Source organism: Mustela erminea, chromosome 4, assembly GCF_009829155.1.
Source record: "Mustela erminea isolate mMusErm1 chromosome 4, mMusErm1.Pri, whole genome shotgun sequence".
Lineage (NCBI taxonomy): Eukaryota > Metazoa > Chordata > Mammalia > Carnivora > Mustelidae > Mustela > Mustela erminea.
Window position 1 is genome coordinate 89,695,770 of NC_045617.1, and position 27,724 is coordinate 89,723,493.

The window sequence follows — 27,724 nt, forward strand, 5'->3', positions numbered from 1 at the left end:
GGGGGTATATTGAAGGTTCCAGCTGTCCAGTCTTGGAGACTGAGTGCATGTTTGGAAGAAAGGGAGAAACATACTTTTAAGAACGACTCTCAGGTTTAAAACAAGCAGCAAAGGGGAGGAGGAGGCCATTTACTCCATGCATGGGGGCATGTGGGAGGAGGAATAAGTATGGAGAGAAGATCCTGAGTTGAGTTTTTCGGTATGTTGAATTTCCTGTGTCTTTTTAGTTACAGTGAAGTGTTTGGTTAGAGACTGATTTTCTGCATGCGACGAAGTAATTTTCCACACTTTGATCCGAGTGGTACCCTTACATAGAAAATATCCCCTTGCCTGATGTGGTGCTTTGCCCCCACCCCCAGGGCCCAGAAGATGGGGAACGGGGGGCCCCATTCGGGGGAGCTCACAGAAGAATTGGCTTCCTGACTACTCCAGACACAAGTGCTGGCTGATAGGAGGTGTGGGCAGGATGTGCTCTGTATAGACCGGCGTCCCTGAGGGCGGGTAGGCTTTATCCAGATTGGTGCTGATGGTGGGTTTCGACAGTATAATGGCAACGGTGCAGACAGGTGCACAGGTCCCCTGAGAGCAGGCTAGTCCAGGACGAGGTTGGGAGGCTCTTTCCTGTCAGGGGCCAGCTAGGTGCTCCTCATCTGAAGAGCAGCCAGGCTTTCATGCCCTGCCCACAGCTAACTCTGCTTCCACATCCCCATTGCAGGCACTGAAGATGCTGGCCATTGCCAGTTCCTCGGAGATCCCCACTTTTGTTTCTGGCCGAGATTCTATCCATCCTTTGTTTGATGCCCAGATGACCAGAGAGATCTTCGCCAGCATTGACTCAGCCACCCGCCCAGGCTCTGAGAGCCTGCTCCTTACTGTCCCTGCAGCCGTGATCCTGATGCTGAACACAGAGGGGTCAGGGCATCACCCTCCAAACTCCCGCTAAGCCCCAGGCCCCTCTGCTACCCCGCCCACATCTCACGGGCTTCACAGAAATTCCCTTTATGTTGTTACATCTGGATGAAGTGGTGGTGGCCCCCTCTGACTGTTGTTGGAAGAGGGACCAAGTGAAGGGGAGGAGAGAGAGCCCCAGAGAGAGCAGGGCATGCTGACCTTCCTTCCTGGGGTTGGGAGGAGTGACCTGAGGTCAGGGAACCGGATGTCCTGGCCTCAGAGGGAGCCCTGGAGCCCTTCTTCTCCCTCCCCAGCCACAGTCTCTTCCCCTTTGTGCTGTCTTTCTGCTCACTTTCTGTTCACTCCCTTTCCATTTCTCCCCGGGTTGCTTCCCTCCTCCCAGGTGCTCCTCTGCAGTGAGAAACGGTCTGCTCCTGCTCAACCTGCTTCTGTGCAACCACCATACTCTGGGGGACCAGATCATAACCCGAGAGCTGAGAGACACCTTGTTCAGGCACTCTGGGATAGCACCAGGGACTGAGCCCATGCCTACCACACGCACCATCCTCATGATGCTTCTCAATCGCTACTCAGAGCCACCAGGCAGTCCTGAGCGCACAGGTACCATTGTGGGGGGGGTCAATTCTTCGAGGAACCAGGTGGTGCCAGCCTGTGGCCAGGAGGGCTAAGGCTGATGTACTAGCCCCTTCCTGGAAAGATGCGATGAACCTCCAGGAAATGAATCAGGGTTCTGGCGCTCAAGTTAAATCTTAAGTAGAACTTCCTGGCCAAAAGGAGGAGATTCTAGAATAGGTAAGGAAAATTATGTGTCTAAAGCCAGCATGCAGGGTGCCTGGCTGGCGCAGTCAGACCCGGTGACTCTTGATCTTGGAGTTGTAAGTTCCAGCCCCACGTTGGGTGTAGAAATTACTTAAAAATCAAATCTGTGATGCCACCAGGCTAGATAGTAGGGGGATGTGGTTATAACACCTTATACTTAATGGCTGATGTAACAGCATAGCTACTATTTAATAATAACAGGTCATTGTATGACTGTATGAGTTTAAAAATGTCTTGTGTTGAATGTGACAGTGTTCGCCATACTCAGCTTTTTCCCAGATGGCACCTAGCTATAGATCTGGGCCCAGAGAAGAAAATCCCCCACAGTTTGGTACGAACTACACACATCCTCCCGACAGGAGGAAAACTGAAGGGTGATTTTTTGGACCTGCCTAGTTCTCGGTTTGACCAATTTGCATGCCTCCTTTTCATGCTTGTTTTTTTTCCTTGCATGTGTCCGGGCAGCAGCACTGGAAACCCCTGGTGCCCAGGGCCAGGATGGGTCCCCTGAGCGCCTGATCCGATCCCTGGTGGGGGGCCCGTCCGCAGAGCTCCTGCTGGGCTTGGAGCGGGTGCTGTGCCGCGAGGGTGGCCCAGGGGGCGCCGTGAGGCCCCTCCTCAAGCGCCTCCAGCAGGAGACCCAGCCCTTCCTCCTGTTGCTGAGGACTCTGGACGCCCCGGGGCCCAACAAAACTCTGCTGCTGACCGCACTGAGGTGAGGGGGGCCTTTTGGGGCACCCATGCATCAGAGGTGGGGGGAGCCGACAGACCGCAGGGACTTTGCTTGTTTCTCTCCCCTCACCAGGATCATGACCCGGCTGCTAGATCACCCTGAGGCAATGGTCCTCCCCTGGCACGAGGTCTTGGAGCCCTGCCTCAACTGTCTCAGTGGCCCTAGCAGTGACTCTGAGGTACCAGAGCCCTGGTGAGGGTGAGGGAGGGAAAGGTAGCTTCTGGGGCACCAGCTACCTTTTGAGGCTTTGGATGGTCAAGTGCAGCCTTTCTAGGTGGGTCTGAACAGGGAGAGGGGCAGAGAGGAAGGACTGTCCTCTAAGAGTCCTCAGAACTGGGGCCTTTGAAGTATAAACCTTTTGGGTGCAGCTGGATTTTAGATTCTGGGTTTAGGAGAAGCCCACACTCACCAGTCCAAGTGTTTCTCCACACTTCTGGGTTTGTGCGTTGTGGACCGAGGCTCAGGCACCGAGGTGGCTTGTTGAGAGAGCTTCGGCCCGGCAGGAAGAAGTGTTGGAAGCTGTGCCCAGGCTCTGCCAGCTCGGGGGGTCCCAGCACCCTACTGCTCTGTCCCAACCTTCTTGGTTACTCTCCTTTCCCTGTGCTTTCAACTTTCTCCCAAATCTCATCCACCATGTTCTCTTTTCTAAAGCCCCCCGCATGCTCCTCCCGCACCCCGTCCCTTCCGGAGCCCACCCTTTGTTTCCCATACGTTAATCCCTGTGGTTCTGGGCTCAGATCGTCCAGGAGCTGCTCTGCTTTCTGCATCGCCTGGCCTCAATGCATAAGGACTACGCTGTGGTTCTCTGCTGCCTGGGAGCCAAGGAGGCCCTCTCCAAAGTCCTGGACAAGCACTCGGCTCAGCTGCTGCTGGCCTGTGAGCTCCGGGACCTGGTGACAGAATGTGAGAAACATGCCCAGCTCTACAGCAACCTCACCTCCAGCATCCTAGCTGGCTGCATTCAGGTGAGGAGACTCTGGGGACCAGAGCTGAGGGAGAACATAAGCCAGAAGGAGGGGAAGGGGATTCATTGTGGGTCCCTGTTTGGCACAAGTGGCGGCAAATCTGGGCACGTGTTTCTCAGCTGTTACCCAACAATCGTCCTGTTCTGCCCAAATGTGTGAAGAAGAGGGTTGAGTGTTTTTTGCCCCTTGGCTTGTTCTCCATACATGTTTCTCTGTGTTCTTCATATTCTTCCCTCCTCCCCGTGCCCCTTTTCTCTGCTCTTCCGGCTGCAGATGGTGCTGGGCCAGATCGAAGACCACAGACGGACCCATCGACCCATCAACATCCCATTCTTTGACGTGTTCCTCAGGCATCTCTGCCAGGGTCTGTGCTCCCATCTGCTTTCTCCTGGCCTGCACCCCAGTATTTGTTCTCCCCGTCCCTTGCCTATCTTCCCTCTCAACTAACCAGGCTGTGACAGCCACCCCTGCCCCCCGCCCCCAGGCTCCAGTGTGGAGGTGAAGGAGGACAAGTGCTGGGAGAAGGTAGAGGTGTCCTCCAACCCGCACCGGGCCAGCAAGCTGACGGACCGCAACCCCAAGACCTACTGGGAGTCCAATGGTAGTACCGGCTCCCACTACATCACCTTGCACATGCACCGGGGCGTTCTTGTCAGGTAGGAGCATGCCCACACACACACGTGCTTGCACACACACGTATGCGTGGATATTTTGAGACACCCCAGTATACCTTCTCCAAGCGCCCATATACATGACTCCTCCTGCCAGGAACAGATGTCACTGCCCTGTGCCTGGTGTTGAGGGATATTGAGAACTTTCCTATTTACTGTTTCCATGGGTACTTGTTTAATGTACACTCTGTGTCAGGCACTAGGCCAGTCTGGGGCTCTGAGCACAGTAAGATATGGTAGCATCTTCAGGGAACTTGTGGTCTTGTAGGGGAGCTAGCTGGAAAATCAGTTAAGAGTAAGAAAAAATAACATAGACCCTGAGGTGAGAGAAGGCTTCCATAAGGAGGGGTTAAATGAACTGAGCTTTAAAACAAGCTGTATAAAGATGTATAAAGAGAGGACATTGGCTAGTCCAGGCAGAGGGACAGCATATGTGCAAAATGGAAGTAAGAAGCACAACGACATGTTTGGGGGAAGTTTAAGTGACTGTGTTTGGCTGGAATGTAGGGTGTATGTCATGAAATGGCAGGAGACAAAGCCAGAAAACTAGGCAGAGCCAGACCACAGAGAGTTTTGTGAGCTAAGAAGTTAGAGCTTTGTTCTGAAACTGGGGGAGCCACTGAAGGATTTACAGAAGAGAAGACTCCTTGCCTGCCTTTCTGCCTACTCGTGATCTGTCTGTCAAATAAATAAATAAAATCTTTAAAAAAAAAAAAAAGGATAAAGAAGAGAAAAGACAAAACTAGATTTTTTTTAAAAAGATTTATTTATTTATTTATTTGACAGACAGAGATCACAAGTAGGCAGAGAGGCAGGCAGGGTGGGGGGTGGGGAAGCAGGCTCCCTGCTGAGCAGAGAGCCCAATGTGGGCCTTGATTCCAGGACCCTGGGATCATGACCTGAGCTGAAGGCAGAGGCTTAACCCACTGAGCCACTCAGGCGCCCCTAGATTTTTTTATTAGTAGTATTTAGAAAAGTCACCCTTGGGGTACCTGGGTGACTCAGTCGGTTCAATGTCTGCCTTCAGCTCAGATCATGGTCCCAGAGTCCTGGGATTAAGCCCTGCGTCGGGCTTTCTGCCTGGTGAGGAGTCTGCTTCTCCCTCTGCCTCTCCTCCTGCTTGTGTTCTCTCTGTCAAATAAATAAGTAAAAGCTGTAAAAAAAAAAAAAAATAAAGAGAAGTCACCCTGGCAATTATGGGAGTTTGGGTTGGAGAGCTGGAAGGTTTATGTGTGGTCTCATTGATTAATGAATGTCTTCAGTTAGGCAGAGGGAATGAGCATTGCGACAGGGTGGCGGACTGACAGATCTCAAGGGCCAGAGTCTCCCAGATGAGCCATTGACAGGAAAGCTGTGAATGGGGGATGTCACAGTGACAGAGTGCTCTAGGGAGATGGCAGTTTTCTTCCCGAGAGGCATGTAGGAAGAGGGACAGGCTTCTGTGGACGGATTGATGGTTCCATTTACGCCTGTTGACTTTGAGGGGCCTGTGGAGTCTGACATGGACGTGTGTGTTGGGTACATAGTGTGAGAGCTGAGAGGAGCTGTCTGGGGTAGAGGTGTGGATTTGGAGTCATAAGGATATTAGTTTTGGGTTGAAACTATGGTTTTAAATAGTCACGTTAAGGGAAGGTAAGAGGAGAGCAGAGGCTTTGGGAAGACTGACACTTAAGGAGGCAGCAGAAGGACAGGAGTCTGAGAAGGAAGTGGTGGGTTGGAGTCATTTTGAAAAGCAGGGCTCCAGTTTTAACGGACTGTTTTCTCCTCTCCCAGGCAGCTGACTTTGCTCGTGGCCAGTGAGGACTCAAGCTACATGCCGGCCAGGGTGGTGGTGTTTGGAGGCGATAGTGCCAGCTCCATCAGCACTGAGCTCAACACGGTGGGGACCCTGGTGCCCCCCACCTTGATCTTGCTACCCATCCTTCTGTCCCCGGACCTCTTTGGAAGAGAATCCCTGGAGGATTCCCACGTTCTTTCTCCCAGGAAGGCTTTGCCTCCTAAGCAGTGAGAGCAGGGTTCATGGAGGGGAGGGGAATACAGGTGACAAGTGTGTGTGACAAGTGCTTGTGCTTGGCAGCAAGCTGGTTAGGGGACCAAGCAGACTGGCACGGGTTTGTGGGCTCAATGCATGAGTAAAGCGCACACACCATCACAGTAGTCCCTCCAACCCCACTGCCGGAGATGGACAGTCCTTTCTCCTTTTCCCCTCCCCATCAGGTCAATGTGATGCCTTCTGCCAGCCGGGTGGTCCTCCTGGAGAACCTGAACCGCTTCTGGCCTATCATCCAGATCCGCATAAAGCGCTGCCAGCAGGTGGGGTGAGGGAGGAGGCTGGGCTGGGGACCATGTTAGCACAGGGGTAGCACAGGGTGTTCACAGTGATTGCGTCCCCCAGCGTGCGGGGGCCAGGCTCAGGCCACGCATCTGCTGGGGGATGACCTGGGAGCCTCTTGAGTTCCAGAGATGTGGGAATGTCTCATGGGCCTCCGGGGAACTCAGGGCACGAGACCTGGCTTTCTTGTGGTAGCACTTGGTGGCTGGGTGGCTTAGGTGGTAGATGAGTCTGCATGTTACAGGGCGGCATCGACACCCGGGTTCGAGGTGTGGAGGTTCTGGGCCCCAAGCCCACTTTCTGGCCACTTTTCCGGGAGCAGCTGTGTCGCCGGACATGTCTCTTCTATACCATTCGGGCACAAGCCTGGAGCCGGGACATAGCAGAGGACCGCAAGCGCCTCCTCCAGCTCTGTCCCCGGTGGGTGGCGCAGGCAGGGGGCTGGGTTGGGGGGAAGAGAGGGCAATACACTGGGAGGACACTGTTAAGAAGGAGGTGGTGGGAGGGGTGCCTGGGTAGCTCAGTCGCATTGGACTCTTGGTTTTGCTTCAGGTCCTGAACTCACAGGCATAGGATTGAGCCCCACATTGGGCTGTGCATTCAGAATGGAGTCTGCTTCAGATTCTTTCTCCCTCTCTCTCCCACTCACTGTTTCTCTCAAATAAATAAATAAATCCTTTTCAAAAAAAGTAGGTGATGGGAGACTTCTGCAGGTAAAGCAGCAACTAGGACATGAGGGAAAGGGAAACACAGGTGGCAAGTGTGTGCTGGTGGCAGCAGGCTGGTTAGGGGACCGAGCCCAACAAGAGTGGGAGCTGACCGCACTTGAGTAGAGGCCGCAGAGAAACCTGTGCCTTAAACCCTTGACCACACTCCTTATCCCCAGACTTAACAGGGTTCTGCGCCACGAGCAGAATTTTGCTGATCGCTTCCTGCCTGATGATGAGGCCGCCCAAGCACTGGGCAAGACCTGCTGGGAGGCCCTGGTCAGCCCCCTGGTGCAGAACATCACCTCCCCCGGTAACCACCCCGACCCCTGGCCCCACTAACCAGCCCCTCATAATGATTCCCAGGGATCACCTGAGTTAATGCTCTTGGCTCTCTTGGTCCCTGTCTTTATCCCTGAAGGCCTGTCACCTCAGTGTTCCTCTCCTTCCTGCCCCAGGGACTGCTCCCTGAGACTCTGGTATTTGAATCTTCTCCTCCACCCCACCCCCACCTGCTTAGCACCCACCCAGACTCCAGCTGAAGTAAGCCCGGGCCCGGCCACCTCTGACTTTTTTGTGTAATTGGGCCTTCTCTCTCCTTTTCCTGGGCTCTCTGTCCCCCTATTTCCCAACACCTGTTTCTGACCTGTCTTCTTTTAGATGCAGAGGGTGTGAGCTCCCTAGGCTGGCTGCTGGATCAGTACTTAGAGCAAAGGCAGAGCTCTCAGGACCCCCTGAGTCGAGCAGCACCCTTTGCCTCTCGAGTTCGTCGCCTTTGTCACTTGCTGGTACATGTGGAGCCTCCACCCGAGCCTTCTCCTGAGCCATCCACTCGATCCAGTAAGTCCCAGCAATGGCCTTTCGAGCTAAGAAACTCGGCAGTGGTGGTGCCTGGCTCCTCCCCATCTTGGATCTTGCTCTCCCCGAGTGCTCTGCTCTGTGCCTTTCCAGGGGTCGGTACCCTAGACCCCTGATTCACTCCAGGGCTGAAACAGAGCCGCTTCTCTTGCCCTCTGTCTCCACAGTCAGCAAGAACAGTAAGACCCGGGACCGGAGCCCTGGGCCCTCAGCAGCCCTTCCCAGCAGCAGCCTGAGGAACATAACGCAGTGCTGGCTGAGCGTGGTGCAGGGACAGGTGAGAGCAAGGAAGCTGCAGTCCGAGACGGGGCCACAGCCAGCCTGCGGCATCTGCTGGTCCTTCTCCTCCCTTCTCAGGTCAGCAGGTTCCTGGCTGCAGCCTGGAGGGCCCCCGACTTCGTGCCTCGATACTGTAAGCTCTATGAGCATTTGCAGAGAGCAGGCTCAGAGCTCTTTGGGCCTCGGGCAGCCTTCACGGTGGCTCTGCGCAGTGGCTTCTCGGGCGCCTTGCTCCAGCAGTCCTTTCTCACCGCTGCCCACGTGAGTACCCCCAGCCTCCCAGTCGCCAGGTCAGCCGGTGCACGCTCGCCTCTTTCTCTGCCTCTCACTCCTCTCACCACCCCCTCTCCTGCTCCATGTCCTCTTCATGCTTGGCCGGTGCCCTTTCCATTGCCCCCAGATAAGTGAGCAGTTTGCCAGGCACATCGACCAGCAGATCCAGGGCGGCCTGGTTGGCGGAGCCCCTGGAGTGGAAATGCTGGGGCGGCTTCAGCGGCACCTGGAGCCCATCATGGTCCTTTCTGGCCTGGAGCTGGCTACTACTTTTGAGCACTTCTACCAGTGAGTGCAGGTCTAAGAGGTAGGGGAGGAGAGGGGTAAAGTCTAGAGAGGGTGAAGATTTGAGGCTGGGTGGGAAGAGGTGGGAGGAGGCAGTGGAGAGGAGAAATTAAGATACAGAGATGGGTGGGACAGGGGTGGAAAGGAAGCAGGCAGTGAGGGGGGAGGCAGGGTCTGTGACCCAGGCCTGCTGCAACAGAGGAACCTACGTTCTGGATGGGGTGGCAGGACCCCTGGCCTAGTGAGCGGCTGCACTGAGGCTCGGCCCACTCTGCATGTGCTGCAGGCACTACATGGCCGACCGTCTCCTCAGCGTGGGCTCGAGCTGGCTGGAGGGGGCTGTGCTGGAGCAGATTGGCCTCTGCTTCCCCAACCGCCTCCCCCAGCAGATGCTACGCAGCCTGAGCACGTCCGAGGAGCTGCAGCGCCAGTTCCACCTCTTCCAGCTCCAGCGGCTTGATCAGCAGCTCTTGGAGCAGGAGAATGAGGAGGAACAGGGCCTGGAAGAAGAGGAGGTAAGAGCAAGGGAAACGAGTGGGAGAATAGGAGAGCAAAAGACTAGACCAAAGAAGGGAGCCCAAGAGCCCTTGAAATCCTTCTGTCTCTCAGGAGGAAGCAGAGGAAGAGGAGGCTGAGAAAGAACTATTTATCGAAGATTCAAGTCCAACAGTTTCCATACTGGTCCTGTCACCACGCTGCTGGCCGGTCTCCCCACTCTGCTACCTGTACCATCCCAGAAAGTGCCTTCCCACTGAATTCTGTGATGCCCTTGACCGCTTCTCCAATTTCTACAGCCAGAGTGAGGAGATAGGGACAGGCAATTGGGGTGAGATTTGGGGTGGCAGGAGAGAAAGAGGAGAGGAGCTGTGGACAGGAGTATGTAGGTATGAAGAAAAGTGGTCTCTTGAGACAGCAGTCTCCTAGGAAAGGGGGAGAAGGTGGGTTAGATCTTTCTTAGTGTCTCTCATCATTGCCTACACTTTTGTATGAATTTGTTCCATTTTTCTTTTCCTAACTTCAAGTTGCATGCTTACTTAATTTTTATCCTTTGAGTCTTCTTTCCAAGTAAAAATGTTTAAGGCTATTCATTTTCTTCTCAACATTGCTTTAGCTGCATTCAGTTTCAATTTGTTTTGTTTTGTTTAGATTTGTTTTTCTTGTGGAATAGTTTTCAGTAAAGTACACGAGTCTTCATTATGACTTAATGAATTTTATATACACATATACTCCCATAACCACCCCCAGAGCATTTCCAGCACCCCAGAAGACGTCCTGCTTCATGTCCTTTTATAGTTAGTATGTTCTTCCAAGAGAAACCATTCTTCTTCCTTTTATCACCAAGGATTCTTGCCTGTATTTGAACATCATATGAACAGAATAATAAGGTGTATATTCTGCTGTGTCCAGTTTCTTCCAGTGGGTGTAATGTCTGTGGGCGCTATCCAGGTTGTTGTATCATTACTCTGTTTTTTTGTATTGTGGATTCCTTTCCATTGTATGAATATATTTACCCTTTCTGCTGTTGATGGACATTTGGGATGTTGCCTAAGTTTTTATTATGCTGTGTATGAGTATTTTGTATTTTTTTTTGGTTCTACTTTGATCTGTTACTTTTTTAGAAGTATATTTTAAAATTCCCAAGCCAGTTTTTCTTCGTTTTGTTGTCTTTTTGTTTTAGATTTCAACCCTTGTTCCATTGTGGCTAAAGAACATGGTTTCTTTTATTCTGAATCTTTGCAGTGTCTTGAGACTTCCTTTATGGCCTAGCAGAAGGTCAGATATTCTAAGTGTTCCGTGTGTGATTAGGAAGAATGTGTATTCTTCAGCTGCCAGTTAAAGGCTTCTACACATTCCACCATACTGACTTTGTTCACTGTATTTTTCAAATCTGCTGTCACCTTACTCATTTTTGTCTGCTTGATCGATTACTGGGAGAGGTGTATTAAGATCTGTCATTATGGTAGTGAATTTTTATTTTTTATTTTTTTTTGAAGATTTTTATTTATTAGTTGAGAGAGAGAGAGCATGGGGGAGGGGTCTGAGGGAGAAGCCGACTCCCTGCGGAGCAGGGAGCCTGATGCGGGACTCGATCCTAGGACTCCAGGATCATGACCTGAGCCAAAGGCAGTTGCTTAACCAACTGAGCCACTCAGGCGCCCCAATAGTGCATTTTTAAACTTTTTATCAGGTCAGCTTTGCTTTATATATTTTTTAACTATGTTATTAGATAAAGGTTTAGGAGTGCCTGGTGGGTGGCTCAGTTGGTTAAAGGTCCAAACTCTTGATTTTTGGCTTAGATCATGTTCTCAGGGTCATGAGATCAAGCCACTCCTTGGGCTCTGTGCTGGGCACAGAGTCTGCTTAAGATTCTCTCTCTCCCTCTGCCCCGCATCCCCTGCACTCTCTCTCTCTCTCTCTCTCTCTCTCTAAAAATTAAAGTTTAGATAGAGGCACCTGGATGGCTCAGTCAGTTAGGCATCCAACTCTTGGTTTTGGCTTAAGTCATGATCTTGGGGTCATGGGATCAAGCCCTGTGTTGGGCTTCATGCTCATGGGGCAGTCTGCTTATCCCTTTCCTTCTGCTCCTCCCTCGCCACCCACTCTCTCTCTCTCAAGTAAATAAAATCTTTTTAAGAAATAAAATAAAGTTTAAAGTCATTTAACAGTGCTGTCCAGTAGAACTTTCTACAGTGATGGGAAAGTTATTTTCTGCACTCTTCAGTTATGATGGCCATTTGTAGCTACTGAAATGTGACTAGTTTGGCTGAGGAATTGAGTGTTTAATTTTATTTACTTTAACCCGTTTAAATAGCCACATGTGACTACCATAATGGACTATGCAGGTTTAAAAGCTTTTTTTTTTTTCATTGAAGATTTTATTTATTTATTTGACAGAGATCACAAGTAGGCAGAGAGGCAGGCGGTTGGGGGGGTGTGGGAAGCAGGCTCCCCTCTGAGCAGAGAGCCCCATGTAGGGCTCCATCCCAGGACCCTGGGATCACATCCCAAGCTGAAGGCAGAGGCTTTAACCCACTGAGCCACCCAGGTGCCCCTGCAGGTTTAAAATCTTAAGTTAATTAAACTTTATTATTATGAAATGACCTTCTTTCTTTCTAGTAAAGGTTTTTCTCTCAAAGTCTATTTTTACCTAGTGTTAATAATATACCAGCTTTCTTTGGTTAGGGTTTTTCCAGAATATCTTTCTATCCTTTTACCGTGTCAGGGGAGAATGGTAATTATGTTTCTTTTATGTGGTGAAAGATGAATAACATAAAACTTGCCATTTGAACCGATTTTTAAAGGTTTTATTTTTAAGTAATCTCTACACCCAGTGTGGAGCTTGAGTTCAAGAGTCATATGCTCCACTGGCTGAGCCTGCCAGGTGCCCCCTCCATTTTAACCATTTTAGGTGAACAATTCAGTTATCCTTTTACATAAAATTTTTAAATTTGGAAATAATTTCAAATTTACAGAAAAATGGTAAGAATAATACAAAGAATACTCACTCTTTTTTTAAAAAAATAAGACTTTATTTGAGAGAGAGAGAGAAAGAGAGAGCGAGCATGAGATGGGTGGGGGCAGAAGAAGGTAGAGGGAGAGGGAGGAGCTGACGCCCCGCTGAGCAGGGAGCCTGAGATGGTGACCTGAGCCGAAGGCAGACACTTAACTGACTGAGCCACCCATCACGTGAGAACACTCACATACTCTTTATCCAAGTTTACCTTTTGCTAACATTTTGCCCCATTTACTTTTATCATTTGCTCTTTGTGTGTATATACATTTGTAAAATGTGTTTTTACACACACACACAAACACACACACATTTTCTCCCCAAACCATTGACAGTAAATTGCATATATACTGGCCCTTTGCCTCTAAATACTTGAATAAAGATTTCCTAAGAATCATGGTGCTCTCTTACATAATAGTTAACTTCTCAGTTTCAAAAATTTAAAATTTAACATTGGTGTAATACTTTATTTTCCACTTTCTAATTTTGTCAGAATTTTTTATTTAATTATTTTTTAGTCCAGGACAACGTCCAGTCTGGAACTTTAGTGTTTGTAACATGAAACAATACCTTAGCTTTTTTTTTTTTTTTTTTTTTTTTTGTATTTTACAACATTGACACCCTTGGAAGTGTAGCCATTTAAATTTTTCTAAATTTTTTTTTTTAAGATTTTGTTTACTTATTTGACAGACAGAGATCACAAGTAGGCAGAGAGGCAGGCAGAGAGAGAGGAGGAAGCAGGCTCCCTGCTGAGCAGAGAGCGGATGTGGGGCTTGATCCCAGGACCCTGGGATCATGACCTGAGCTGAAGGCAGAGGCTTTAACCCACTGAGCCACCCAGGCACCCCTCTAAATGTTTTTCATTTTAAATTTGTATATTTCCTCATAATTAGATCAGGTGATGCATTCTGGGCCAGAATCCTAAGTAAGTGACATTATGTCCTCTGTGTGTTTCATTTGGAAGCATGCAATTTCCATCTGCTGCTTTTTGTAATGTGAATTTGACAACCTGATCAAGAGGTGGGTTGACTCCCCACTGTATAGTTAATATTTTCCCCTTGCCACTACTAATAAGCAGTCTGTTGGCGAGATACTTCCAAAACCATGGCTATATTCTGCACTCATCAGAATACCTCCCAGTATCTTTTAAGTTTGCCATAATCTTATTTTAGGCAGGTGTCTTGTAAATACCTAGAATTTGTTTTTTACTCAACACTCTCTCCTTTGAGCTGTCAATTTTAGTCTGTTTATAATTTTTATGAGTAATGATATATTTGGCTTCTGTTGCTAAGCTCGTACATTTTATTTATTTTTATTTTTGTAAAATAAAAAATAAGATCTTTTTAAAAGATCTTATTTATCTATTTGACACAGGGAGAGAGAGATCACAAATAGGCAGAGAGACAGGCAGAGAGGGGAGGGGAAGCAGGCTCCCTGCTAAGGACCCTGGGATCTTGACCTGAGCTGAAGGCAGAGGCCCAACCAACCCACTGAGCCACCCAGGCGCCTCTAAGCTCTTACATTTTAGTTTACCTTTCTTAGAATTTTAAGTTATAGATATTTTATATATACAAAAGAATATAGTTAAAAGAAGAATAATAAATTGAACACATTTATAGATACATTTCTACCTTGGATTTTTGTGCATTTTTTAAGATTCCTTTTTTTTTTTTTTTGGTCTCTACCAGTTTTGGAAGTCACACATTCTGTTTCTGTAGTTGATTACCCTTATGTTTGTAACCTGTATGTTTGACTTGTTAACATCACTCCCCAAACTTCCCAAGCAATAAAAGGACCATAGAAAATCTTTTTTTTAAAGATTTAGTTATGGGGCGCCTGGGTGGCTCAGTGGGTTAAAGCCTCTGCCTTCGGCTCAGATCATGATCCCAGGGTCCTGGGATCAAGCCCCGCATTGGGCTCTTTGCTCAGTGCGGAGCCTGTTTCCCTTCCTCTCTCTCTGCCTGCCTCTCTGCCTACTTGTGATCTCTGTCAAATAAATAAATAAAATCCTAAACATAAGTAAATAATAAACTCCTCTTACTAAAATAAATAAATAAATAAATAAATAAATAAAATAAAGATTTAGTTATTTGTTTGAGAGAGAGAGAGGGAGAATACAGAGGAAGAGTGAGAGTGAGAGGAAGAAGCAGACCCCCGCTGAGCAGAAAGCCAGATGTGGAATTTGATCCCAGCACCTTGGTATCATGCCCTGAGCCAGAGGAAGACATTTAACCAACTGAGCCACCCAGGCACCCCAGGGCCATAGAAAATCTTAACTGCAGCTCTCACTCCCAATCTTAATTGTTACTCTTTTTGATATTATAGGGCAATCTTTTTTTTTCCTACCTCCCAAAGAATCATTATTATCACTGTCTTATTTGGTTGGTGTTTAGATTTGCTATTATACTAGTTGCCTCCATCACTAATCCTTTTGCGTCTTGATCCTTCTGAGTTCCGTCTCCTTCCCTAAGTATATCCTTTTCTTTTTAAATTTTCTTTTTATTTTTTAAAGATTTTATTTACTTATTTGTCAGAGAGAGAGTGTGCACAAGGCAGAGTGGCAGGCTGAGGCAGAGGGAGAAGCAGGCTCCCCACTGAGCAAGGAGCCTGATGCGGACTCGATCCTGGGACCCTAGGATCATGACCTGAGCTGAAGGCAGTGCTTAACCAACCGAGCCACCCAGGCATCCCCCGCTAAGTATATCCTTTAGAAGTCTCTTCATTGAGGGAGTATTGGTGAAAATCTTTATCAGTTCTTTAGAATGGCTTACCTTCACCCTCATTAAATTTTTTTTTTATTATGGTAAATTTCAGACATACGCAAAAGTAGACAGAATGTGGGGCACTTGGGTAGCTCAGTCAACTGAGCATCTGTCTTCAGCTCAGGTCATGATCCCTGGGTTCTGGTGTCGAGCCCTCCATCGGGCTCCCTGCTCACTGGGAGTCTGTCTCTCCCTTTCCTTCTGTGTGTGCTCTCTCTCCCTCTCTCTCTCAAATAAATAAATAAATAAATCCTTTTTAAAAAAGTAGACAGAATAAATTCCAGTGTACACGTGGGTCAATTCATGGCCAATCTCATTTTTTCTGTTCCCCCCACCCACTTTCCCCAGTTCTCAAATTTAAAAGGTTAAGGATTCTGGTTTTTTTTTTTTATTATTTTTTTTTTATTTTACTTAACAGAGACAGAGATCACAAGTAGGCAGAGAGGCTGGAAGTTGGGGGGAAGCAGGCTTCCTGCTAAGCAGAGAGCCCAATGTGGGGCTCTATCCCAGGACCCTGAGATCGTGACCTGAGCCGAAGACAGAGGCTTAACCCACTGAGCCACCCAGGTGCCCCAAGGATTCTGTTTTTAAAAACAAGGGCACTGCAGTGATCAAACTTTGAGAAATTAATAACAGTTCCTAATATCAGACAGTAAAGTGTCCATATTTTTCCCCCTTTGCCTCAAGTTTTCAAAATTAGTTTTTTATTAATTGGGGATCTATACCAAGCCCACACCTTCATTTGATTGAGCTCTACCTTTCATCTCCAGTAATCTATAGATCCTGCCTTCCTTTTTTGCTCCCTTGCAATTGTCTATAGAGGAAACTAGATTGTTTGCCACACAGAGTCATCCACAGGGTGGATTTTGCTGACCATATCCACATAGTGTCCTCTGGCCTGTTTCTCTGTCTCTTTCATTTCTGGAAAACAGATATTTAGATATAGACATTGATGCCAATTTGGGTGTGATTTCTGGGGCAAGAGCATTTCATAGGTGGTAGCGTGTCCTTCTACCTGTCTCGGGGATGTTTTAAGATGGATCAGTGAGTTTCAGTGTTGCAAGTCTGATCTGCACATTATGTATAGTTTCCTGTCAGCTTCTCACAAGGCGGTCACTCGTTGCCATTGCTCAGCTGTCATTTCATTAGGGTGTACGGATTGCACCATTCTGGTTTTGTCGTATTAGGTTAAACGTTTTCTCTCAACTTTCTGGTTACCCTGAAGTATGATTTATATAGGAAAGGCTTGATTCTCTTCTCCTCCCCCTTACTCTGAACCGGTTTTTAAAATAATGTGTTGGTTCCTCTAGCATCCTCCGAAGAGATAGCCAGTGTGATTAAAAAATATATATATATGTCATGATGAACTCATGAATTTTAAAATATTTCATATGTTTCAATCCAGCACAGGTGTTATTTTCTTGATGCTCACACTGCCCCATCTTTGGCCAGAAAGCACCTCTCAGACTCGCTCTTTTTGATACTGTCCGGCTTTGACAGCATCCTTGCTTTCTAGTAAGAGTGGATATCCAGGCTCATCTTGCCTGAGCTGTAACACAGCAGGAGGAAGAGACGCAGCCTAGTGGGTCTTTATAAACTGTCAGCTCCTTGAGGGCAAAACCCAGGTCTCTTCTGTCTGGTGTTTCTTTCGTGGAGCCTGCCTGGTGCCTGGTGTGGGGTGAAGCACAGGGTGGGCTCCCAGATTACGTGTGGCTCGCCAGGGAGGCAGGCACAGAGGAGTCTGAGCTCTGGAAGCTTGACAGGTTACTTCTGTTGGGGGCCCTCTTCCCCACAGAGATCAGCAGGAGTGAAGCTTGACTAATGGTACACCCTGGCCTCAGCCTCTAACCCCCTTGTTTCCCCTGCTCTTTGTCTCTACTCTTCCATGCTTTCCCAGGTCAGAATCATCCAGTCCTGGACATGGGACCACATCGGCGGCTGCAGTGGACGTGGCTGGGGAGGGCCGAGCTGCAGTTTGGGGACCAGACCCTGCATGTGTCCACCGTGCAGATGTGGCTGCTGTTGTATTTCAATCAGACAGAGGTGCCTCAGCTTCTCAGCCTTTGTCTTCTCTTCCCCCTGTCTGCCACTGTTCTAAACTCTGCCCCTTTTTCCCGCCTTCCCTCTTTATTTTCCTTTCCCCTGACTCTCTACTCCTGACCACCCCTGTTTCTCCTCACCAGGAGGTGTCTGTAGAGACCCTGCTGAAGAATTCTGACCTCACCCCAGAGCTGCTGCTCCAGGCACTTCTGCCGCTCACCTCAGACAATGGCCCTTTGACCCTGCACGAGGGTCAGGGCTTTCCACCCAGGGGTAGGTCAACAGGGGCTGGGCTTTGCCACTACTCCTAGGGGATGGGGCACTCATGGTGGGCGTGTGGTAGGGAAAGAACTGGGGTCCCCTTTGCCGCCACTCACCTCTCCCTTCCCCGCCTCCGGTGCTGACTGGGAGTGAGTTCCAGGTATGCTGCGGCTTCGGACGCCTGGGCCCCAGCGCTGTGGGGAGGCCCTGTGGTTGATACCATCCCAGAAGTACTTGAACGTCGAGAAGGATGAGGGCCGAACTCTGGAACAGAAGAGGAACCTCTTGAGCTGTCTTCTTGTCCGTATTCTCAAAGCCCATGGGGAAAAGGGCCTCCATATTGATCAGCTGGTTTGTCTGGTAGGCAGAGGGGACCGTGAAGTTAGGGGATGGAGAGAGTCAGGCTCAGGGTGGAGGCTTAGAGCCAGGGATCATCACAAGGGAAGGTAAACTCTCTCAGTATGAGAACTCTAGGGTGACATTTGCATCTGGGTTTTCTCTTCCTGACAGAGCACTTAGGGAGACAAAAGGTAGAGATGAGACATGAGTGTTCACCATGTGCCAGGCCCTCTTCCAAGATTTTGCGTGATTAAGTCATTTAATCGGCACAGCAGTCTTACGGGATAGGTGATGGTGGTGGTATTAGTTTTATTATTTACTATTATTCCCATTTGACAGAGAAGAAAAGTGAGGCCTGAGAGTTAGTAACACATCCGTAGTCACGCATCTAGTAAGTGGAGGAGCCGAGCATCAAACCCAGGCAGGCTGGCTCCTCTAGGTAAAAGTAGCCTGCCTGTATCCTCTTGTCCCATGCAGGTGCTGGAAGCCTGGCAGAAGGGTCCAAACCCCCCCGGAAGCCTGGCCCGCACCGTTGCAGGAGGCGTGGGCTGTACTAGTACAGATGTCCTTTCTTGCATCCTGCATCTCCTGGGCCAGGGCTACGTGGAACGGCGTGACGACCGGCCCCAGATCCTGACGTATGCCACGCCAGAGCCTACGGGGCCTTGCCGGGGTCAGGCAGAGGTCCCCTTCTGTGGCAGCCAGACCACCAAGACCTCCAAGCCTAGGTAGCTGTTCTCAGTCCCGTTCCCCAGCTGCAAGGGCTCCAAGCCAGTAGGGAGGGATGGGCTCCCAGGACAGGTGGTGCTGTCCGGAGGAGGTTTAGTGCCAAAATCAGGCTCTTTGGCGGAAAGATGCTTGATTTCTTTGTCTTACCCCGTTTTTCCTGCCTCTGTTGTTTCTCCACTTTGCCAGTCCTCATTTCCTTGTCAGCACTGTCATCTCCTTCCTGATCAGGGGCCTTGCTGTTCCTGTCCCCCAGGAGCCAGCCCTTAGGCAAGGGACCCAAACACAAGCTCCTGTATGGATGTCTCTCATTCTAAGCAAAAGTGGAATATCATACAGATACATATTGAGTGCTGATGACTCACTCAGCTCCGTGAAATGTACAAACTAGTTTTCAAGATGCCCGTTCCAAGAGGAGTTTGCCGTCGGATCCCACTAATTAGCTGGCACCCCTAAGGCTTGTCCCATCATATCCTGTTCACCACAGGTTGTTTCGGCACTGCTTTTATGCCTGTCCTCTGCACTGTGTGTAAAGTGAGTTTTCTAGAGGAGTCACTTGCATACACACCACGGGGGATCCCATTAAAAGGCAGATCCCGATTCAGTAGAGCTCCCTGTGACATGCAGGGTGCTGGTCCTTGGCCCATACTTGGAGAAGTAAGACTGTAGACACTGGTTTCTCACCAGATGGATTGCTGGTGTTTGGGGTGGGGTTTACAGTGGGATCATCCCATCCACTGTGGGGATCCCATCCACACCTAGCATCCTGATGCCTGCCTGCCAGATTCCTGTAATGCCCAAATTACTGTGACAGCCAGCCTCAGGCTTAACTTACAGATGCTTCTGTGGAGAGCCACGCTCTGACAGTGGGTCTGGGTGGTCGTCCTGAGGCTGGTTAAGTACGCACAAGCAGGGGTGCACAAGTGAGGAGCTGAGGGCTGGGGGAGGGTGGGTTTCATTTAGTAGATGAGCAGGGCAGGGAGACTGATGGCTGCCTCTTCTCTCTCCTCAAGCCCAGAAGCCGTAGCTGCGCTGGCATCTCTCCAGCTGCCTGCAGGCCGCACCATGAGCCCCCAGGAGGTCGAAGGGTTGATGGAGCAGACCGTACAGCAGGTGCAAGAGACGCTGAACCTAGAGCCAGATGTGGCTCAGCACCTTTTGGCTCATTCCCACTGGGGTGCTGAACAGCTGCTGCAGAGCTACAGTGATAACCCCGAGCCCCTGTTGCTGGCAGCTGGGCTGTGCGTACCCCAGGCCCAGGGCGCCCCTGCACGCCCTGACCACTGCCCTGTGTGTGTCAGCCCACTGGAGCCTGATGACGACTTGCCCTCCCTGTGCTGCAGGCACTACTGCTGTAAGGTGAGGCCCCACCTGCTTCTCGGCAGCCCCTGGCTTTCCACCTCCAGCACAGTTCCTAGGCAGCTCCGGTGTTCCGCCTAGCACTGCCATCTCCTAGCCGGGGCAGTGTTGGACAGCCCGCTTAGTCCCTCTCAAACTGGTTTTGTCATCTGTAAGTGGTGCCTCAGCCTCAACACTCGGAAGAGGAAGGGTGGTTGTCGGGGTCCAGCGATAGGGATCCGTGGCTGTAAAGATGTGCTGTGTATTAGAATCACTGGGAGCTTTTACAAATCCTCATGCTTGGGGCGCCTGGGTGACCCAGTGGGTGAGCATCCGACTCTTGATTCTGGCTCAGATCATGATCTCAGGGTTGTGAGATTGAGCTCCGCATTGGGCTCCACAGCATGGAGCCTGCTTGGGATTCTCTCCCTGCCCTTTCCCCCTGACCCTTAAAAAAAAAAAGAATCCTCATGCTCAGACTATAACCCAGACCAGTTAAATCAGAATCTTGAGGTGAAACCCAAGCATCTGGAGTTCTATTTTATTTTACTTTTTTACATTTTTTAATTTTTTACTTTATTCTTTTAAAGAATTTATTTATTTATTTATTTGAGACAGTGGGGGGCAGGGACCAAGCAGACTTTGTGCTGACCACAGAGCTCAACACAGGGCTCAATCTTGTGACCCTGAGATCATGATCTGAGCTGACATCAAGAATTGGATGCTTAACCACCTGAACCACGCAGGTGTCCCTAGACATCTTGAGGTTTTTTTGTTTTTAAGATTTTATTTATTTATTTGACAGAGATCATAAGTAGGCAGAGAGGCAGGCAGAAAGAGAAGGGGAAGCAGGCTCCCTGTTGAGCAGGGAGCCTGATGTGGGGCTCCATCCCAGGACCCTGGGATCATGACCTGAGTCAAAGGCAGAGGCTTAACCCGCTGAGCCACCCAGGCGCCCCATATCTCGAGTTTTGAAAAACGCAGGTGATTCCAGTGTTCAGCCGAGTTTGAGAACAATAGGTAGATAGATGATGCACACATGTAAACTGTACATCAAGGTGCTTCATAAATGAGACGTGTTAGTAAATTGGTGATGACCGTAGGTTTATGGTTTCCTGATCACCAAGTTTGTTTATCACAGAACATCAGCACTTACCGTATATTCTCATTGAACATAAAAATGAAAGGAAATGGTGTAAACCAGAGAACAGCGTGGAAGTAGAGGGAATTACTGGAAGCCAGGTGTTGCCACTGTGAAGCAGAGCAGAGAAGGCTGTGATGGGGAGTGAGTGGTGCTTGGTGCTGGGGAAGAGGAGTCGAGGTGAAGGGAGCTGGGGTGCTGAGTGTCATATGCTCCCTGCCTCACAGCTCTTAGAACTGATGCTAAGCCCAAATACCTCAAGTTAACAGGATGAGGATGCTTGTTGCCATGAATCTAGCTGCCTCTGCCACCAGCATCCCCGCAGGGGTGGGTGATCTGGGACAGGAGTTGGCAGGCGTGTATACGGGTACTTTTTCGTCCTCCCTTTTTCTCGGCTTCATTATTCCTCTCACGCCTTTGCCTATGCTCCCTTTCTCCAGGTTCTTAATTATTTCCTTTCTGCTTTCACTTTATTGTTCAATTAATATTTTTTCATGAACTCACTGTATGCACAGCACTGGGTGCTGTGTGAGGGGGTGGGGAAATCCAAGCAAGAAATGACCCAAGAGCTAATAATACAAGCAGCTAATACTTACGGGGGACATGTTCTGGGCCATTCCAGTGTGATACATGCATTATCTTGCTTAATTTCCATGGTAGTCGTGCGAGGTAGGTATTTTTTGCTGGAGACAGATGGAGGCGCCCGGAAGAGAGGTTACCTGCTCAAGGTCAGGATTCGGACTTGGGTGGTCTTGCTCCAGGGCCCTCCCTCACACTTTCATGACAAGTGCAGAAAGGAAATACAACTGGGTCACAGGAAGTGACTGAGGTGAGGAGTGGGGGAGGGGCCAGTCAGGGACTTCAGTTTGGGGATGTCAGGGAAGGCCATTCTGAGGAGGGGACTATCTAAGGGAAGAATATGGCAGACAGAGGGGACAGCCAATGCAAAGAAGCTGAGCCTGGTGACCAAAGCACAGTGATGTGGTGGGACAGCCAAAGGAGAGATTTCGGAGGGAGACGGGGGCCCAGTTGTGTTGGGATCGGCAGACAGTGGGCTTGACTTTACAGAGGCCACGGTGGGTTAAGCAGGATAGTGATAGGAAGGATGTGATTTATATTTTTGAAAATATCACTGCGTGTGGAAGAAAGGCTTGGACAGATCAGACATGGAAGCAGGGCACCCATCGGGACTGTTGTACCAAGAGCCAGGAGGTGGTGGGAGTTCAGTCCAGGGTCAGCAGTGAAGAGAGAAGTGGACGGGTTAGGGTACATCAGGAGGCAGAACTGACAGGACTCGGCTGAGCCAACATGGGACTTAGGACAAGGGAATCAAGAGTGCTTCTTGGGTTCTGACCGGAGCATCCGGGTGGCCGAGATGTGTTCTCTACTGAGTTGAGCAAGAAGCTGGGGTAGGGCTTGGTGTGGAGGGCAGGATTTTTTTTTTTTTTTAAGATTTTATTTATTTATTTATTTGACAGATAGAGATCACAAGCAGGTAGAGAGGCAGGCAGAGAGAGAGAGAGGAGGAAGCAGGCTCCCTGCTGAGCAGAGAGCCCGATGCGGGACTCGATCCCAGGACCCTGAGATCATGACCTGAGCCCAAGGCAGAGGCTTAACCCTCTGAGCCACCCAGGCACCCGGAGGGCAGGTTTTTGAAGGGAAATTCAGTCTGTTCTGGCCATGTGAAATTTGAGCTTTTTGTTGGACACCTGTCTGGGCCTGGACAGGGGAATTTGGAATTAAGTGGAGTGGCCTGGCTAGCATCCCACAGGGAAACAGAAGCTGGCCCAGGGTGGTGCCGGGGCACACAGAGCCCCCCTACAGAGTTGTAGAGACCGAGAGCCTGGGGAAAACAGGCTCATTGGAGAAGTCCCAGTCAAGGAGGAGCGGTTGAATAAGTTATAGCTGAGCAGCACCTTGAAATGCAAGAGAACTCAAGAGAAGGGAAATCCTAGGGCTTGGGGCTGTCTGAGGAGGCTTTTGCGTGTGAGTCTTGAGTGACAGGCAGGGTTGGCCGAGGCAGGAGGGGGATATGGGCTGGAGACTGCATTCCAGGTGGGCTGGACAGGGAGGACAGCAGAAACTAGAGCAAGCCTACAGCAGAGGCTCTTTAGGGAAGTGGGGTGGGCTCCAAACTGAGAGGCCAGTCTTAGGCCTCTGTGCCCTAAGGGACCCTGTGTGCCTGCAAGTGTGTGGTCTGAACTTGGAGCATTTTCCTGTTTTATCTCAAAAATGCAGGAATTCTGCGTTCAACTGCCTAGTTTATCTGGGTTTCTTTCACTATAAAAAGGGTTTTGTTTTATTCTGTTTAGTACTTTGCTTTGAGTAGAAATAGTCCGGTAAGGCACTTTCCATTTACCCTGGAGCTTTGGTACCAGGGGGTCTCCTCGGGGTCTAGATGCACCATCTTGGAAAACTCTGCACACTCGGCAGTGTGAAGGAAGGGAGTCATTAATGGGGTATTTTAGGAGGTGCAGGCTACTGATCACGCCTGAACCAAGCAGGGATTACATGGAGGAGGGTCGGAGTAGGAAGAGCATTTATGGGGACAAGCTTTTGCTGCAGTTTAGGGGTGAGGAGATAAGGGCCTGGTTTAGGGCGGTACAGTGACGTGGGAGCTAGAAAAAGATCCGAGAGACTTGAGGCTTCTGACATGGGTTACTGGGACCGAGGGGACGCGGTGGGCGAGGCTATTTGTGAAGAGGCTGAGTCTGGGGAGATGGGAGTACTGAGGAGCCAGGCGAGCAGACGGAGCTGGGAGGAGAGGCCACAGCAATGTTCATAGTGTCCAAGGCCAGCCACCTGGTGGGGGAAAGGCACCCTGTGGCCCCTAGGCCTCCTTCCTCTCCAACCTTCTTGCTTTCTCCAAATCCTTAGCACTTGAATCATCTCCTGTTTCTTGGTTCTCTTACCCATTCCCTCCATGGGCATCCCAGCAATAATGAAAATGAGGCCACTATCTTGACCCACACATTCTCAAAGGCAGCTGTGATTTGGGCCAATCCCAGGAAAGCCCACAGAAGCCAGAAAGGTTAGGGTCCATTGTGAGGTGGCTCTGGAGCAAGGTCGTCCCTGGCCTTCCGCATTGTCAGGGATGAGTGCTAGGTGATTTACCAGGACACCAGTGTCCTCTGCTGCTCCCCTGCTGTCCCTGAGCAGCCCCTCCCTCCCCTGCCAGTCTTGCTGGAATGAGTATCTGACAACTCGGATTGAGCAGAACCTTGTGTTGAATTGCACCTGCCCCATTGCTGACTGCCCCGCGCAGCCCACTGGAGCCTTCATCCGGGCCATTGTCTCCTCACCGGACGTCATCTCCAAGGTAGCCCCTCTTCTGTGGGAGGCTGTGCTGCACAGCCAGAGTGATGGGCCCCAGGGAGTGGACTGATGTGCATGGGGTGGGATGGGGAGGGGCGGTGGTTATGGATGTATGACATCCTGGAGAGCTGGGCTCTCACCGGGTGGCATCTGTGTCCCCACAGTACGAGAAGGCCCTCCTGCGCGGCTACGTGGAGAGCTGCTCCAACCTAACCTGGTGCACCAACCCCCAGGGCTGTGACCGCATCCTGTGCCGCCAGGGCCTGGGTTGTGGGACCACCTGCTCCAAGTGTGGCTGGGCCTCCTGCTTCAACTGTAGTTTCCCTGAGGTAGGTGCCTGCCCAGCCATGCCCCTGAGCACGGCCTGCACCCCTCCCCTGCCAGCACTCCTCTCCATCACACACACACACACACACACATACATACATACAATCACAGGCTACGCCTTGTCATCACACTTTGCCACCAGCTCGAGCTCTGTTCCTCTTCCTGCAGGCCTCCATATGTGACCCCCCTCCCTTGCACACCTACAGCACCACCCTGGGCCCTGGCTCAGGGCTCAGCCATGTCCTCCCTGCCCCCTCCTGCTCTAGGCACACTACCCTGCCAGCTGCAGCCACATGTCCCAGTGGGTCGATGATGGCGGCTACTATGATGGCATGAGCGTGGAGGCCCAGAGCAAGCACCTGGCCAAGCTCATCTCCAAGCGCTGTCCCAGCTGCCAGGCTCCCATTGAGAAGAACGAAGGGTGTCTGCAGTAAGAGGGGGTACTGCGGGCATTGAGGGGGGTCGGAGGGCATGGGACAAGGTGGGAGGCCTGGTGGTAAGGGGGTAGGGGGCCCATGGGGTTCACCAGAGAGCTGAGCAGAGGACAGCAGTTACTCAGCCTGGTCCTGGTGCCCTCCAGTGACTCTTGCTCCTTAACACTCCTTCCCCTAGTTTTAAGTCTGCACCACATGGGGCTGGGAAGCTCGGGTGCGCTCACTAGGGCTTGGTGAGGTTAGAGACTGTCAGGGCACAGAGGGGCCAGGGCAGGTTCGGTGGGGCATCCAGGTCTCATCCGGGGGCTCCCGGTATGGCCCTGACCCAGGGCAGAAGCCCTCTGACCAGCCAGCTTCCTCCATAGCATGACCTGTGCCAAATGCAACCATGGATTTTGCTGGCGCTGCCTCAAGTCCTGGAAGCCAAATCACAAAGACTACTACAATTGCTCTGCCATGGTAAGGGGCCGAGGCCAGGACCAGGGGGTCCCAGCGCAGCCGGGATGGGATGTGGCTGCAGGCCCTGGGCAGAGATGGCTCTGTGTCCTGGGCAGCTGAACTGTTGGGACGGAGGCTCTGTGTGAAGACTGAAGCCACCTGGGCCGACACGTGCTGGGAGTTCTGTCCTGGGAGGGCTGTGCATTCCCAGAGGCACCAGGCCAGAGCCAAGCAGAGCCCATGCCTTGCATCAGAGCCCAGCACCCCTGCTTAGTAGGTGGCTTTGGGCTGGTTTCCGTGCCCACACCTTGGCATCCTCCCCTGCAGAGGGGGAGAATTATGTGACCTACTTCCCAGAGTTAGGATTAGATGGAAAAGTCTGGGCGAAGTGCCTGAAGGTCTGTACGCAGGGTGCCTTCACCCCACCCTTCCCATCAAAGCGCCCAAGAGTCCTCCCTCTCAACCCGTCCTTCCCAGGTTAGCAGAGCAGCTCGCCAGGAGAAGCGGTTTCAGGACTATAATGAGAGATGTACTTTCCATCACCAGGCACGGGTGAGCAGGGAGGGAACAGTTGTGTGGGTGAGGTCAGAGGGCTGGGGTGGAGGGTGGGGCAGGGGCTCCAGATCCCAATCCTGTGGGTGCCGAGTTGTTTTGAGCAGGCGGGGAGGGCTGCCTGTGGTGCTGATCCACCTCACCCCTGCACAGGAGTTCGCCCTGAGCCTGCGGAACCGCCTGTCTGCCATCCACGAGGTGCCGCCCCCCAGATCCTTCACCTTCCTCAGTGACGCCTGCCGGGGATTGGAGCAGGCCCGCAAGGTGGGGACAGGGGATGGAGGGAATGGGGTGGGGAGGGAGGCAGGGCTGAGGTTCAGCAAGGAAAGGGCTGACTTGGGCTCCCACAGGTGCTGGCCTATGCCTGTGTGTACAGCTTCTACAACCAGGACACGGAGCACATGGACGTGGTGGAGCAGCAGACTGAGAACCTGGAGCTGCATACCAATGCCCTGCAGATACTCCTTGGTGCGCCGGCACCCCACCACAACTCCTTCCCCACCCCCATTTCCCACCCTCACCCCCAGCATCCCCACCCAGCAAACAGTGGCAAAACAGCCCCCCAGCCCAGCTACCCCATTGGGTGGTCCTCCACCTCCTCATTCATTCCAGCCTGATCACTACCAGCGATACTTTAGGTATGAAGGCATGGGGTGCTTGGCATGAGGTGCCTAAGGGCGCAGGCCTTCACCTGCCCACTAGATTACCATCGCTCCCTGCACTGGGATGGAGGCCCCACAAGAATGAGTATCTAGTCTGGAGCCCTGCCTGGTAGGTGCGGGTAGGACTTAGGTGGTAGAAGGAAGGAGTCGAAGGAAGCAAAGGAGGGAGGGAGCCCCTGTGGCTTTCCCCCTCTACAGAGGAGACGCTGCTGCGGTGTGGAGACCTGGGCTCGTCCCTGCGTCTGCTCCGCTCGGACTGCCTCAGCACGGGCCTGGAGCTGCTCCGGAGGATCCAGGAGAGGCAGCTGGCTATCCTTCAGCATTCTGCCCAGGTACGAGGCCGGCCTGGGGCCTCCTGGGCCTGGCACAGCCCCTGCCCTGGGGAGGAGGGGATCCAAAAGGAAAGGCAGCTGTTTGGAGACCTGGGCATGCACCTAGCTCCTAGGCCTATCTGCTGGATGCGGCTGGGGCTCCGTCCGCCTGGCGAGTGCTACCCAATAGCCCACAGCAAGGATATTTGCTGTGATGCTCGCTCATCAGAACCCCTGGGAACTTTTCAGTACTTCCCAAGTGGGATGTTGGAATGGGGATCCACTGAGGTTCTTCCTGGCTCTAATACACTGATGTTAGTCTAAACGAGGAGTCCTGCTCTCGGGGAGCTCACAGAGGAGTAAATAACTTGGGCAGACAGGACAGGAATAGACACTGTTAGGTCCTAAAGCACGGAGATGGGGTGCCTCGCCGGCATGACCTATGTCCTCGGAGACTGCCCAAGTTCTGTGACACGCAGACTTGGGGCCATGAAGTCTCAGGATGAGCGGGGGAGAAGAGGTGGGAGCACCTGAGCGAGGGACCTGCAACTGGGAGGCCGGCAGAGAACGGTGGGTGAAGGAATGCTGGGCAGAGGTCCAGGTCCTCCTCTACTCTCCGACTTCCCACATCTCCCCGGCTCCTCGCCAGGACTTCCGGGTTGGTCTGCAGAGCCCATCGTTAGAGGCCCGAGAGGCAAAAGGATCCAACGTCCCTGGCAGTCAGTGAGTAGGG

General features: G+C 51.2%; 1 protein-coding gene across 6 annotated transcripts in view; it reads left to right on the top strand.

Moving 5' to 3' along the window:
- CUL9 (cullin 9) overlaps positions 1-27,724 on the top strand; it is a 37,517-nt gene that overhangs the window by 9,375 nt on the left and 418 nt on the right. For 2 of the 6 annotated variants that reach the window (XM_032340036.1, XM_032340035.1), the window contains exons 10-40: positions 716-912; positions 1,295-1,512; positions 2,197-2,446; positions 2,537-2,642; positions 3,202-3,429; positions 3,703-3,793; positions 3,914-4,085; positions 5,874-5,979; positions 6,318-6,413; positions 6,677-6,852; positions 7,319-7,452; positions 7,800-7,979; positions 8,165-8,274; positions 8,355-8,537; positions 8,677-8,837; positions 9,121-9,349; positions 9,444-9,633; positions 17,005-17,150; positions 17,291-17,420; positions 17,569-17,768; positions 18,225-18,475; positions 19,487-19,832; positions 24,131-24,271; positions 24,432-24,596; positions 24,861-25,024; positions 25,394-25,487; positions 25,944-26,018; positions 26,172-26,282; positions 26,369-26,486; positions 26,879-27,012; positions 27,641-27,714. In XM_032340036.1, coding sequence (XP_032195927.1) covers positions 716-912; positions 1,295-1,512; positions 2,197-2,446; positions 2,537-2,642; positions 3,202-3,429; positions 3,703-3,793; positions 3,914-4,085; positions 5,874-5,979; positions 6,318-6,413; positions 6,677-6,852; positions 7,319-7,452; positions 7,800-7,979; positions 8,165-8,274; positions 8,355-8,537; positions 8,677-8,837; positions 9,121-9,349; positions 9,444-9,633; positions 17,005-17,150; positions 17,291-17,420; positions 17,569-17,768; positions 18,225-18,475; positions 19,487-19,832; positions 24,131-24,271; positions 24,432-24,596; positions 24,861-25,024; positions 25,394-25,487; positions 25,944-26,018; positions 26,172-26,282; positions 26,369-26,486; positions 26,879-27,012; positions 27,641-27,714 — 4,976 coding nt within the window. Of the gene's footprint in view, positions 1-715; positions 913-1,294; positions 1,513-2,196; positions 2,447-2,536; positions 2,643-3,201; positions 3,430-3,702; positions 3,794-3,913; positions 4,086-5,873; positions 5,980-6,317; positions 6,414-6,676; positions 6,853-7,318; positions 7,453-7,799; positions 7,980-8,164; positions 8,275-8,354; positions 8,538-8,676; positions 8,838-9,120; positions 9,350-9,443; positions 9,634-17,004; positions 17,151-17,290; positions 17,421-17,568; positions 17,769-18,224; positions 18,476-19,486; positions 19,833-24,130; positions 24,272-24,431; positions 24,597-24,860; positions 25,035-25,393; positions 25,488-25,943; positions 26,019-26,171; positions 26,283-26,368; positions 26,487-26,630; positions 27,013-27,640; positions 27,715-27,724 lie in introns of those variants that run through there. The other 4 variants (XR_004285034.1, XM_032340037.1, XM_032340038.1 and 1 more) reach the window with 4 other exon arrangements.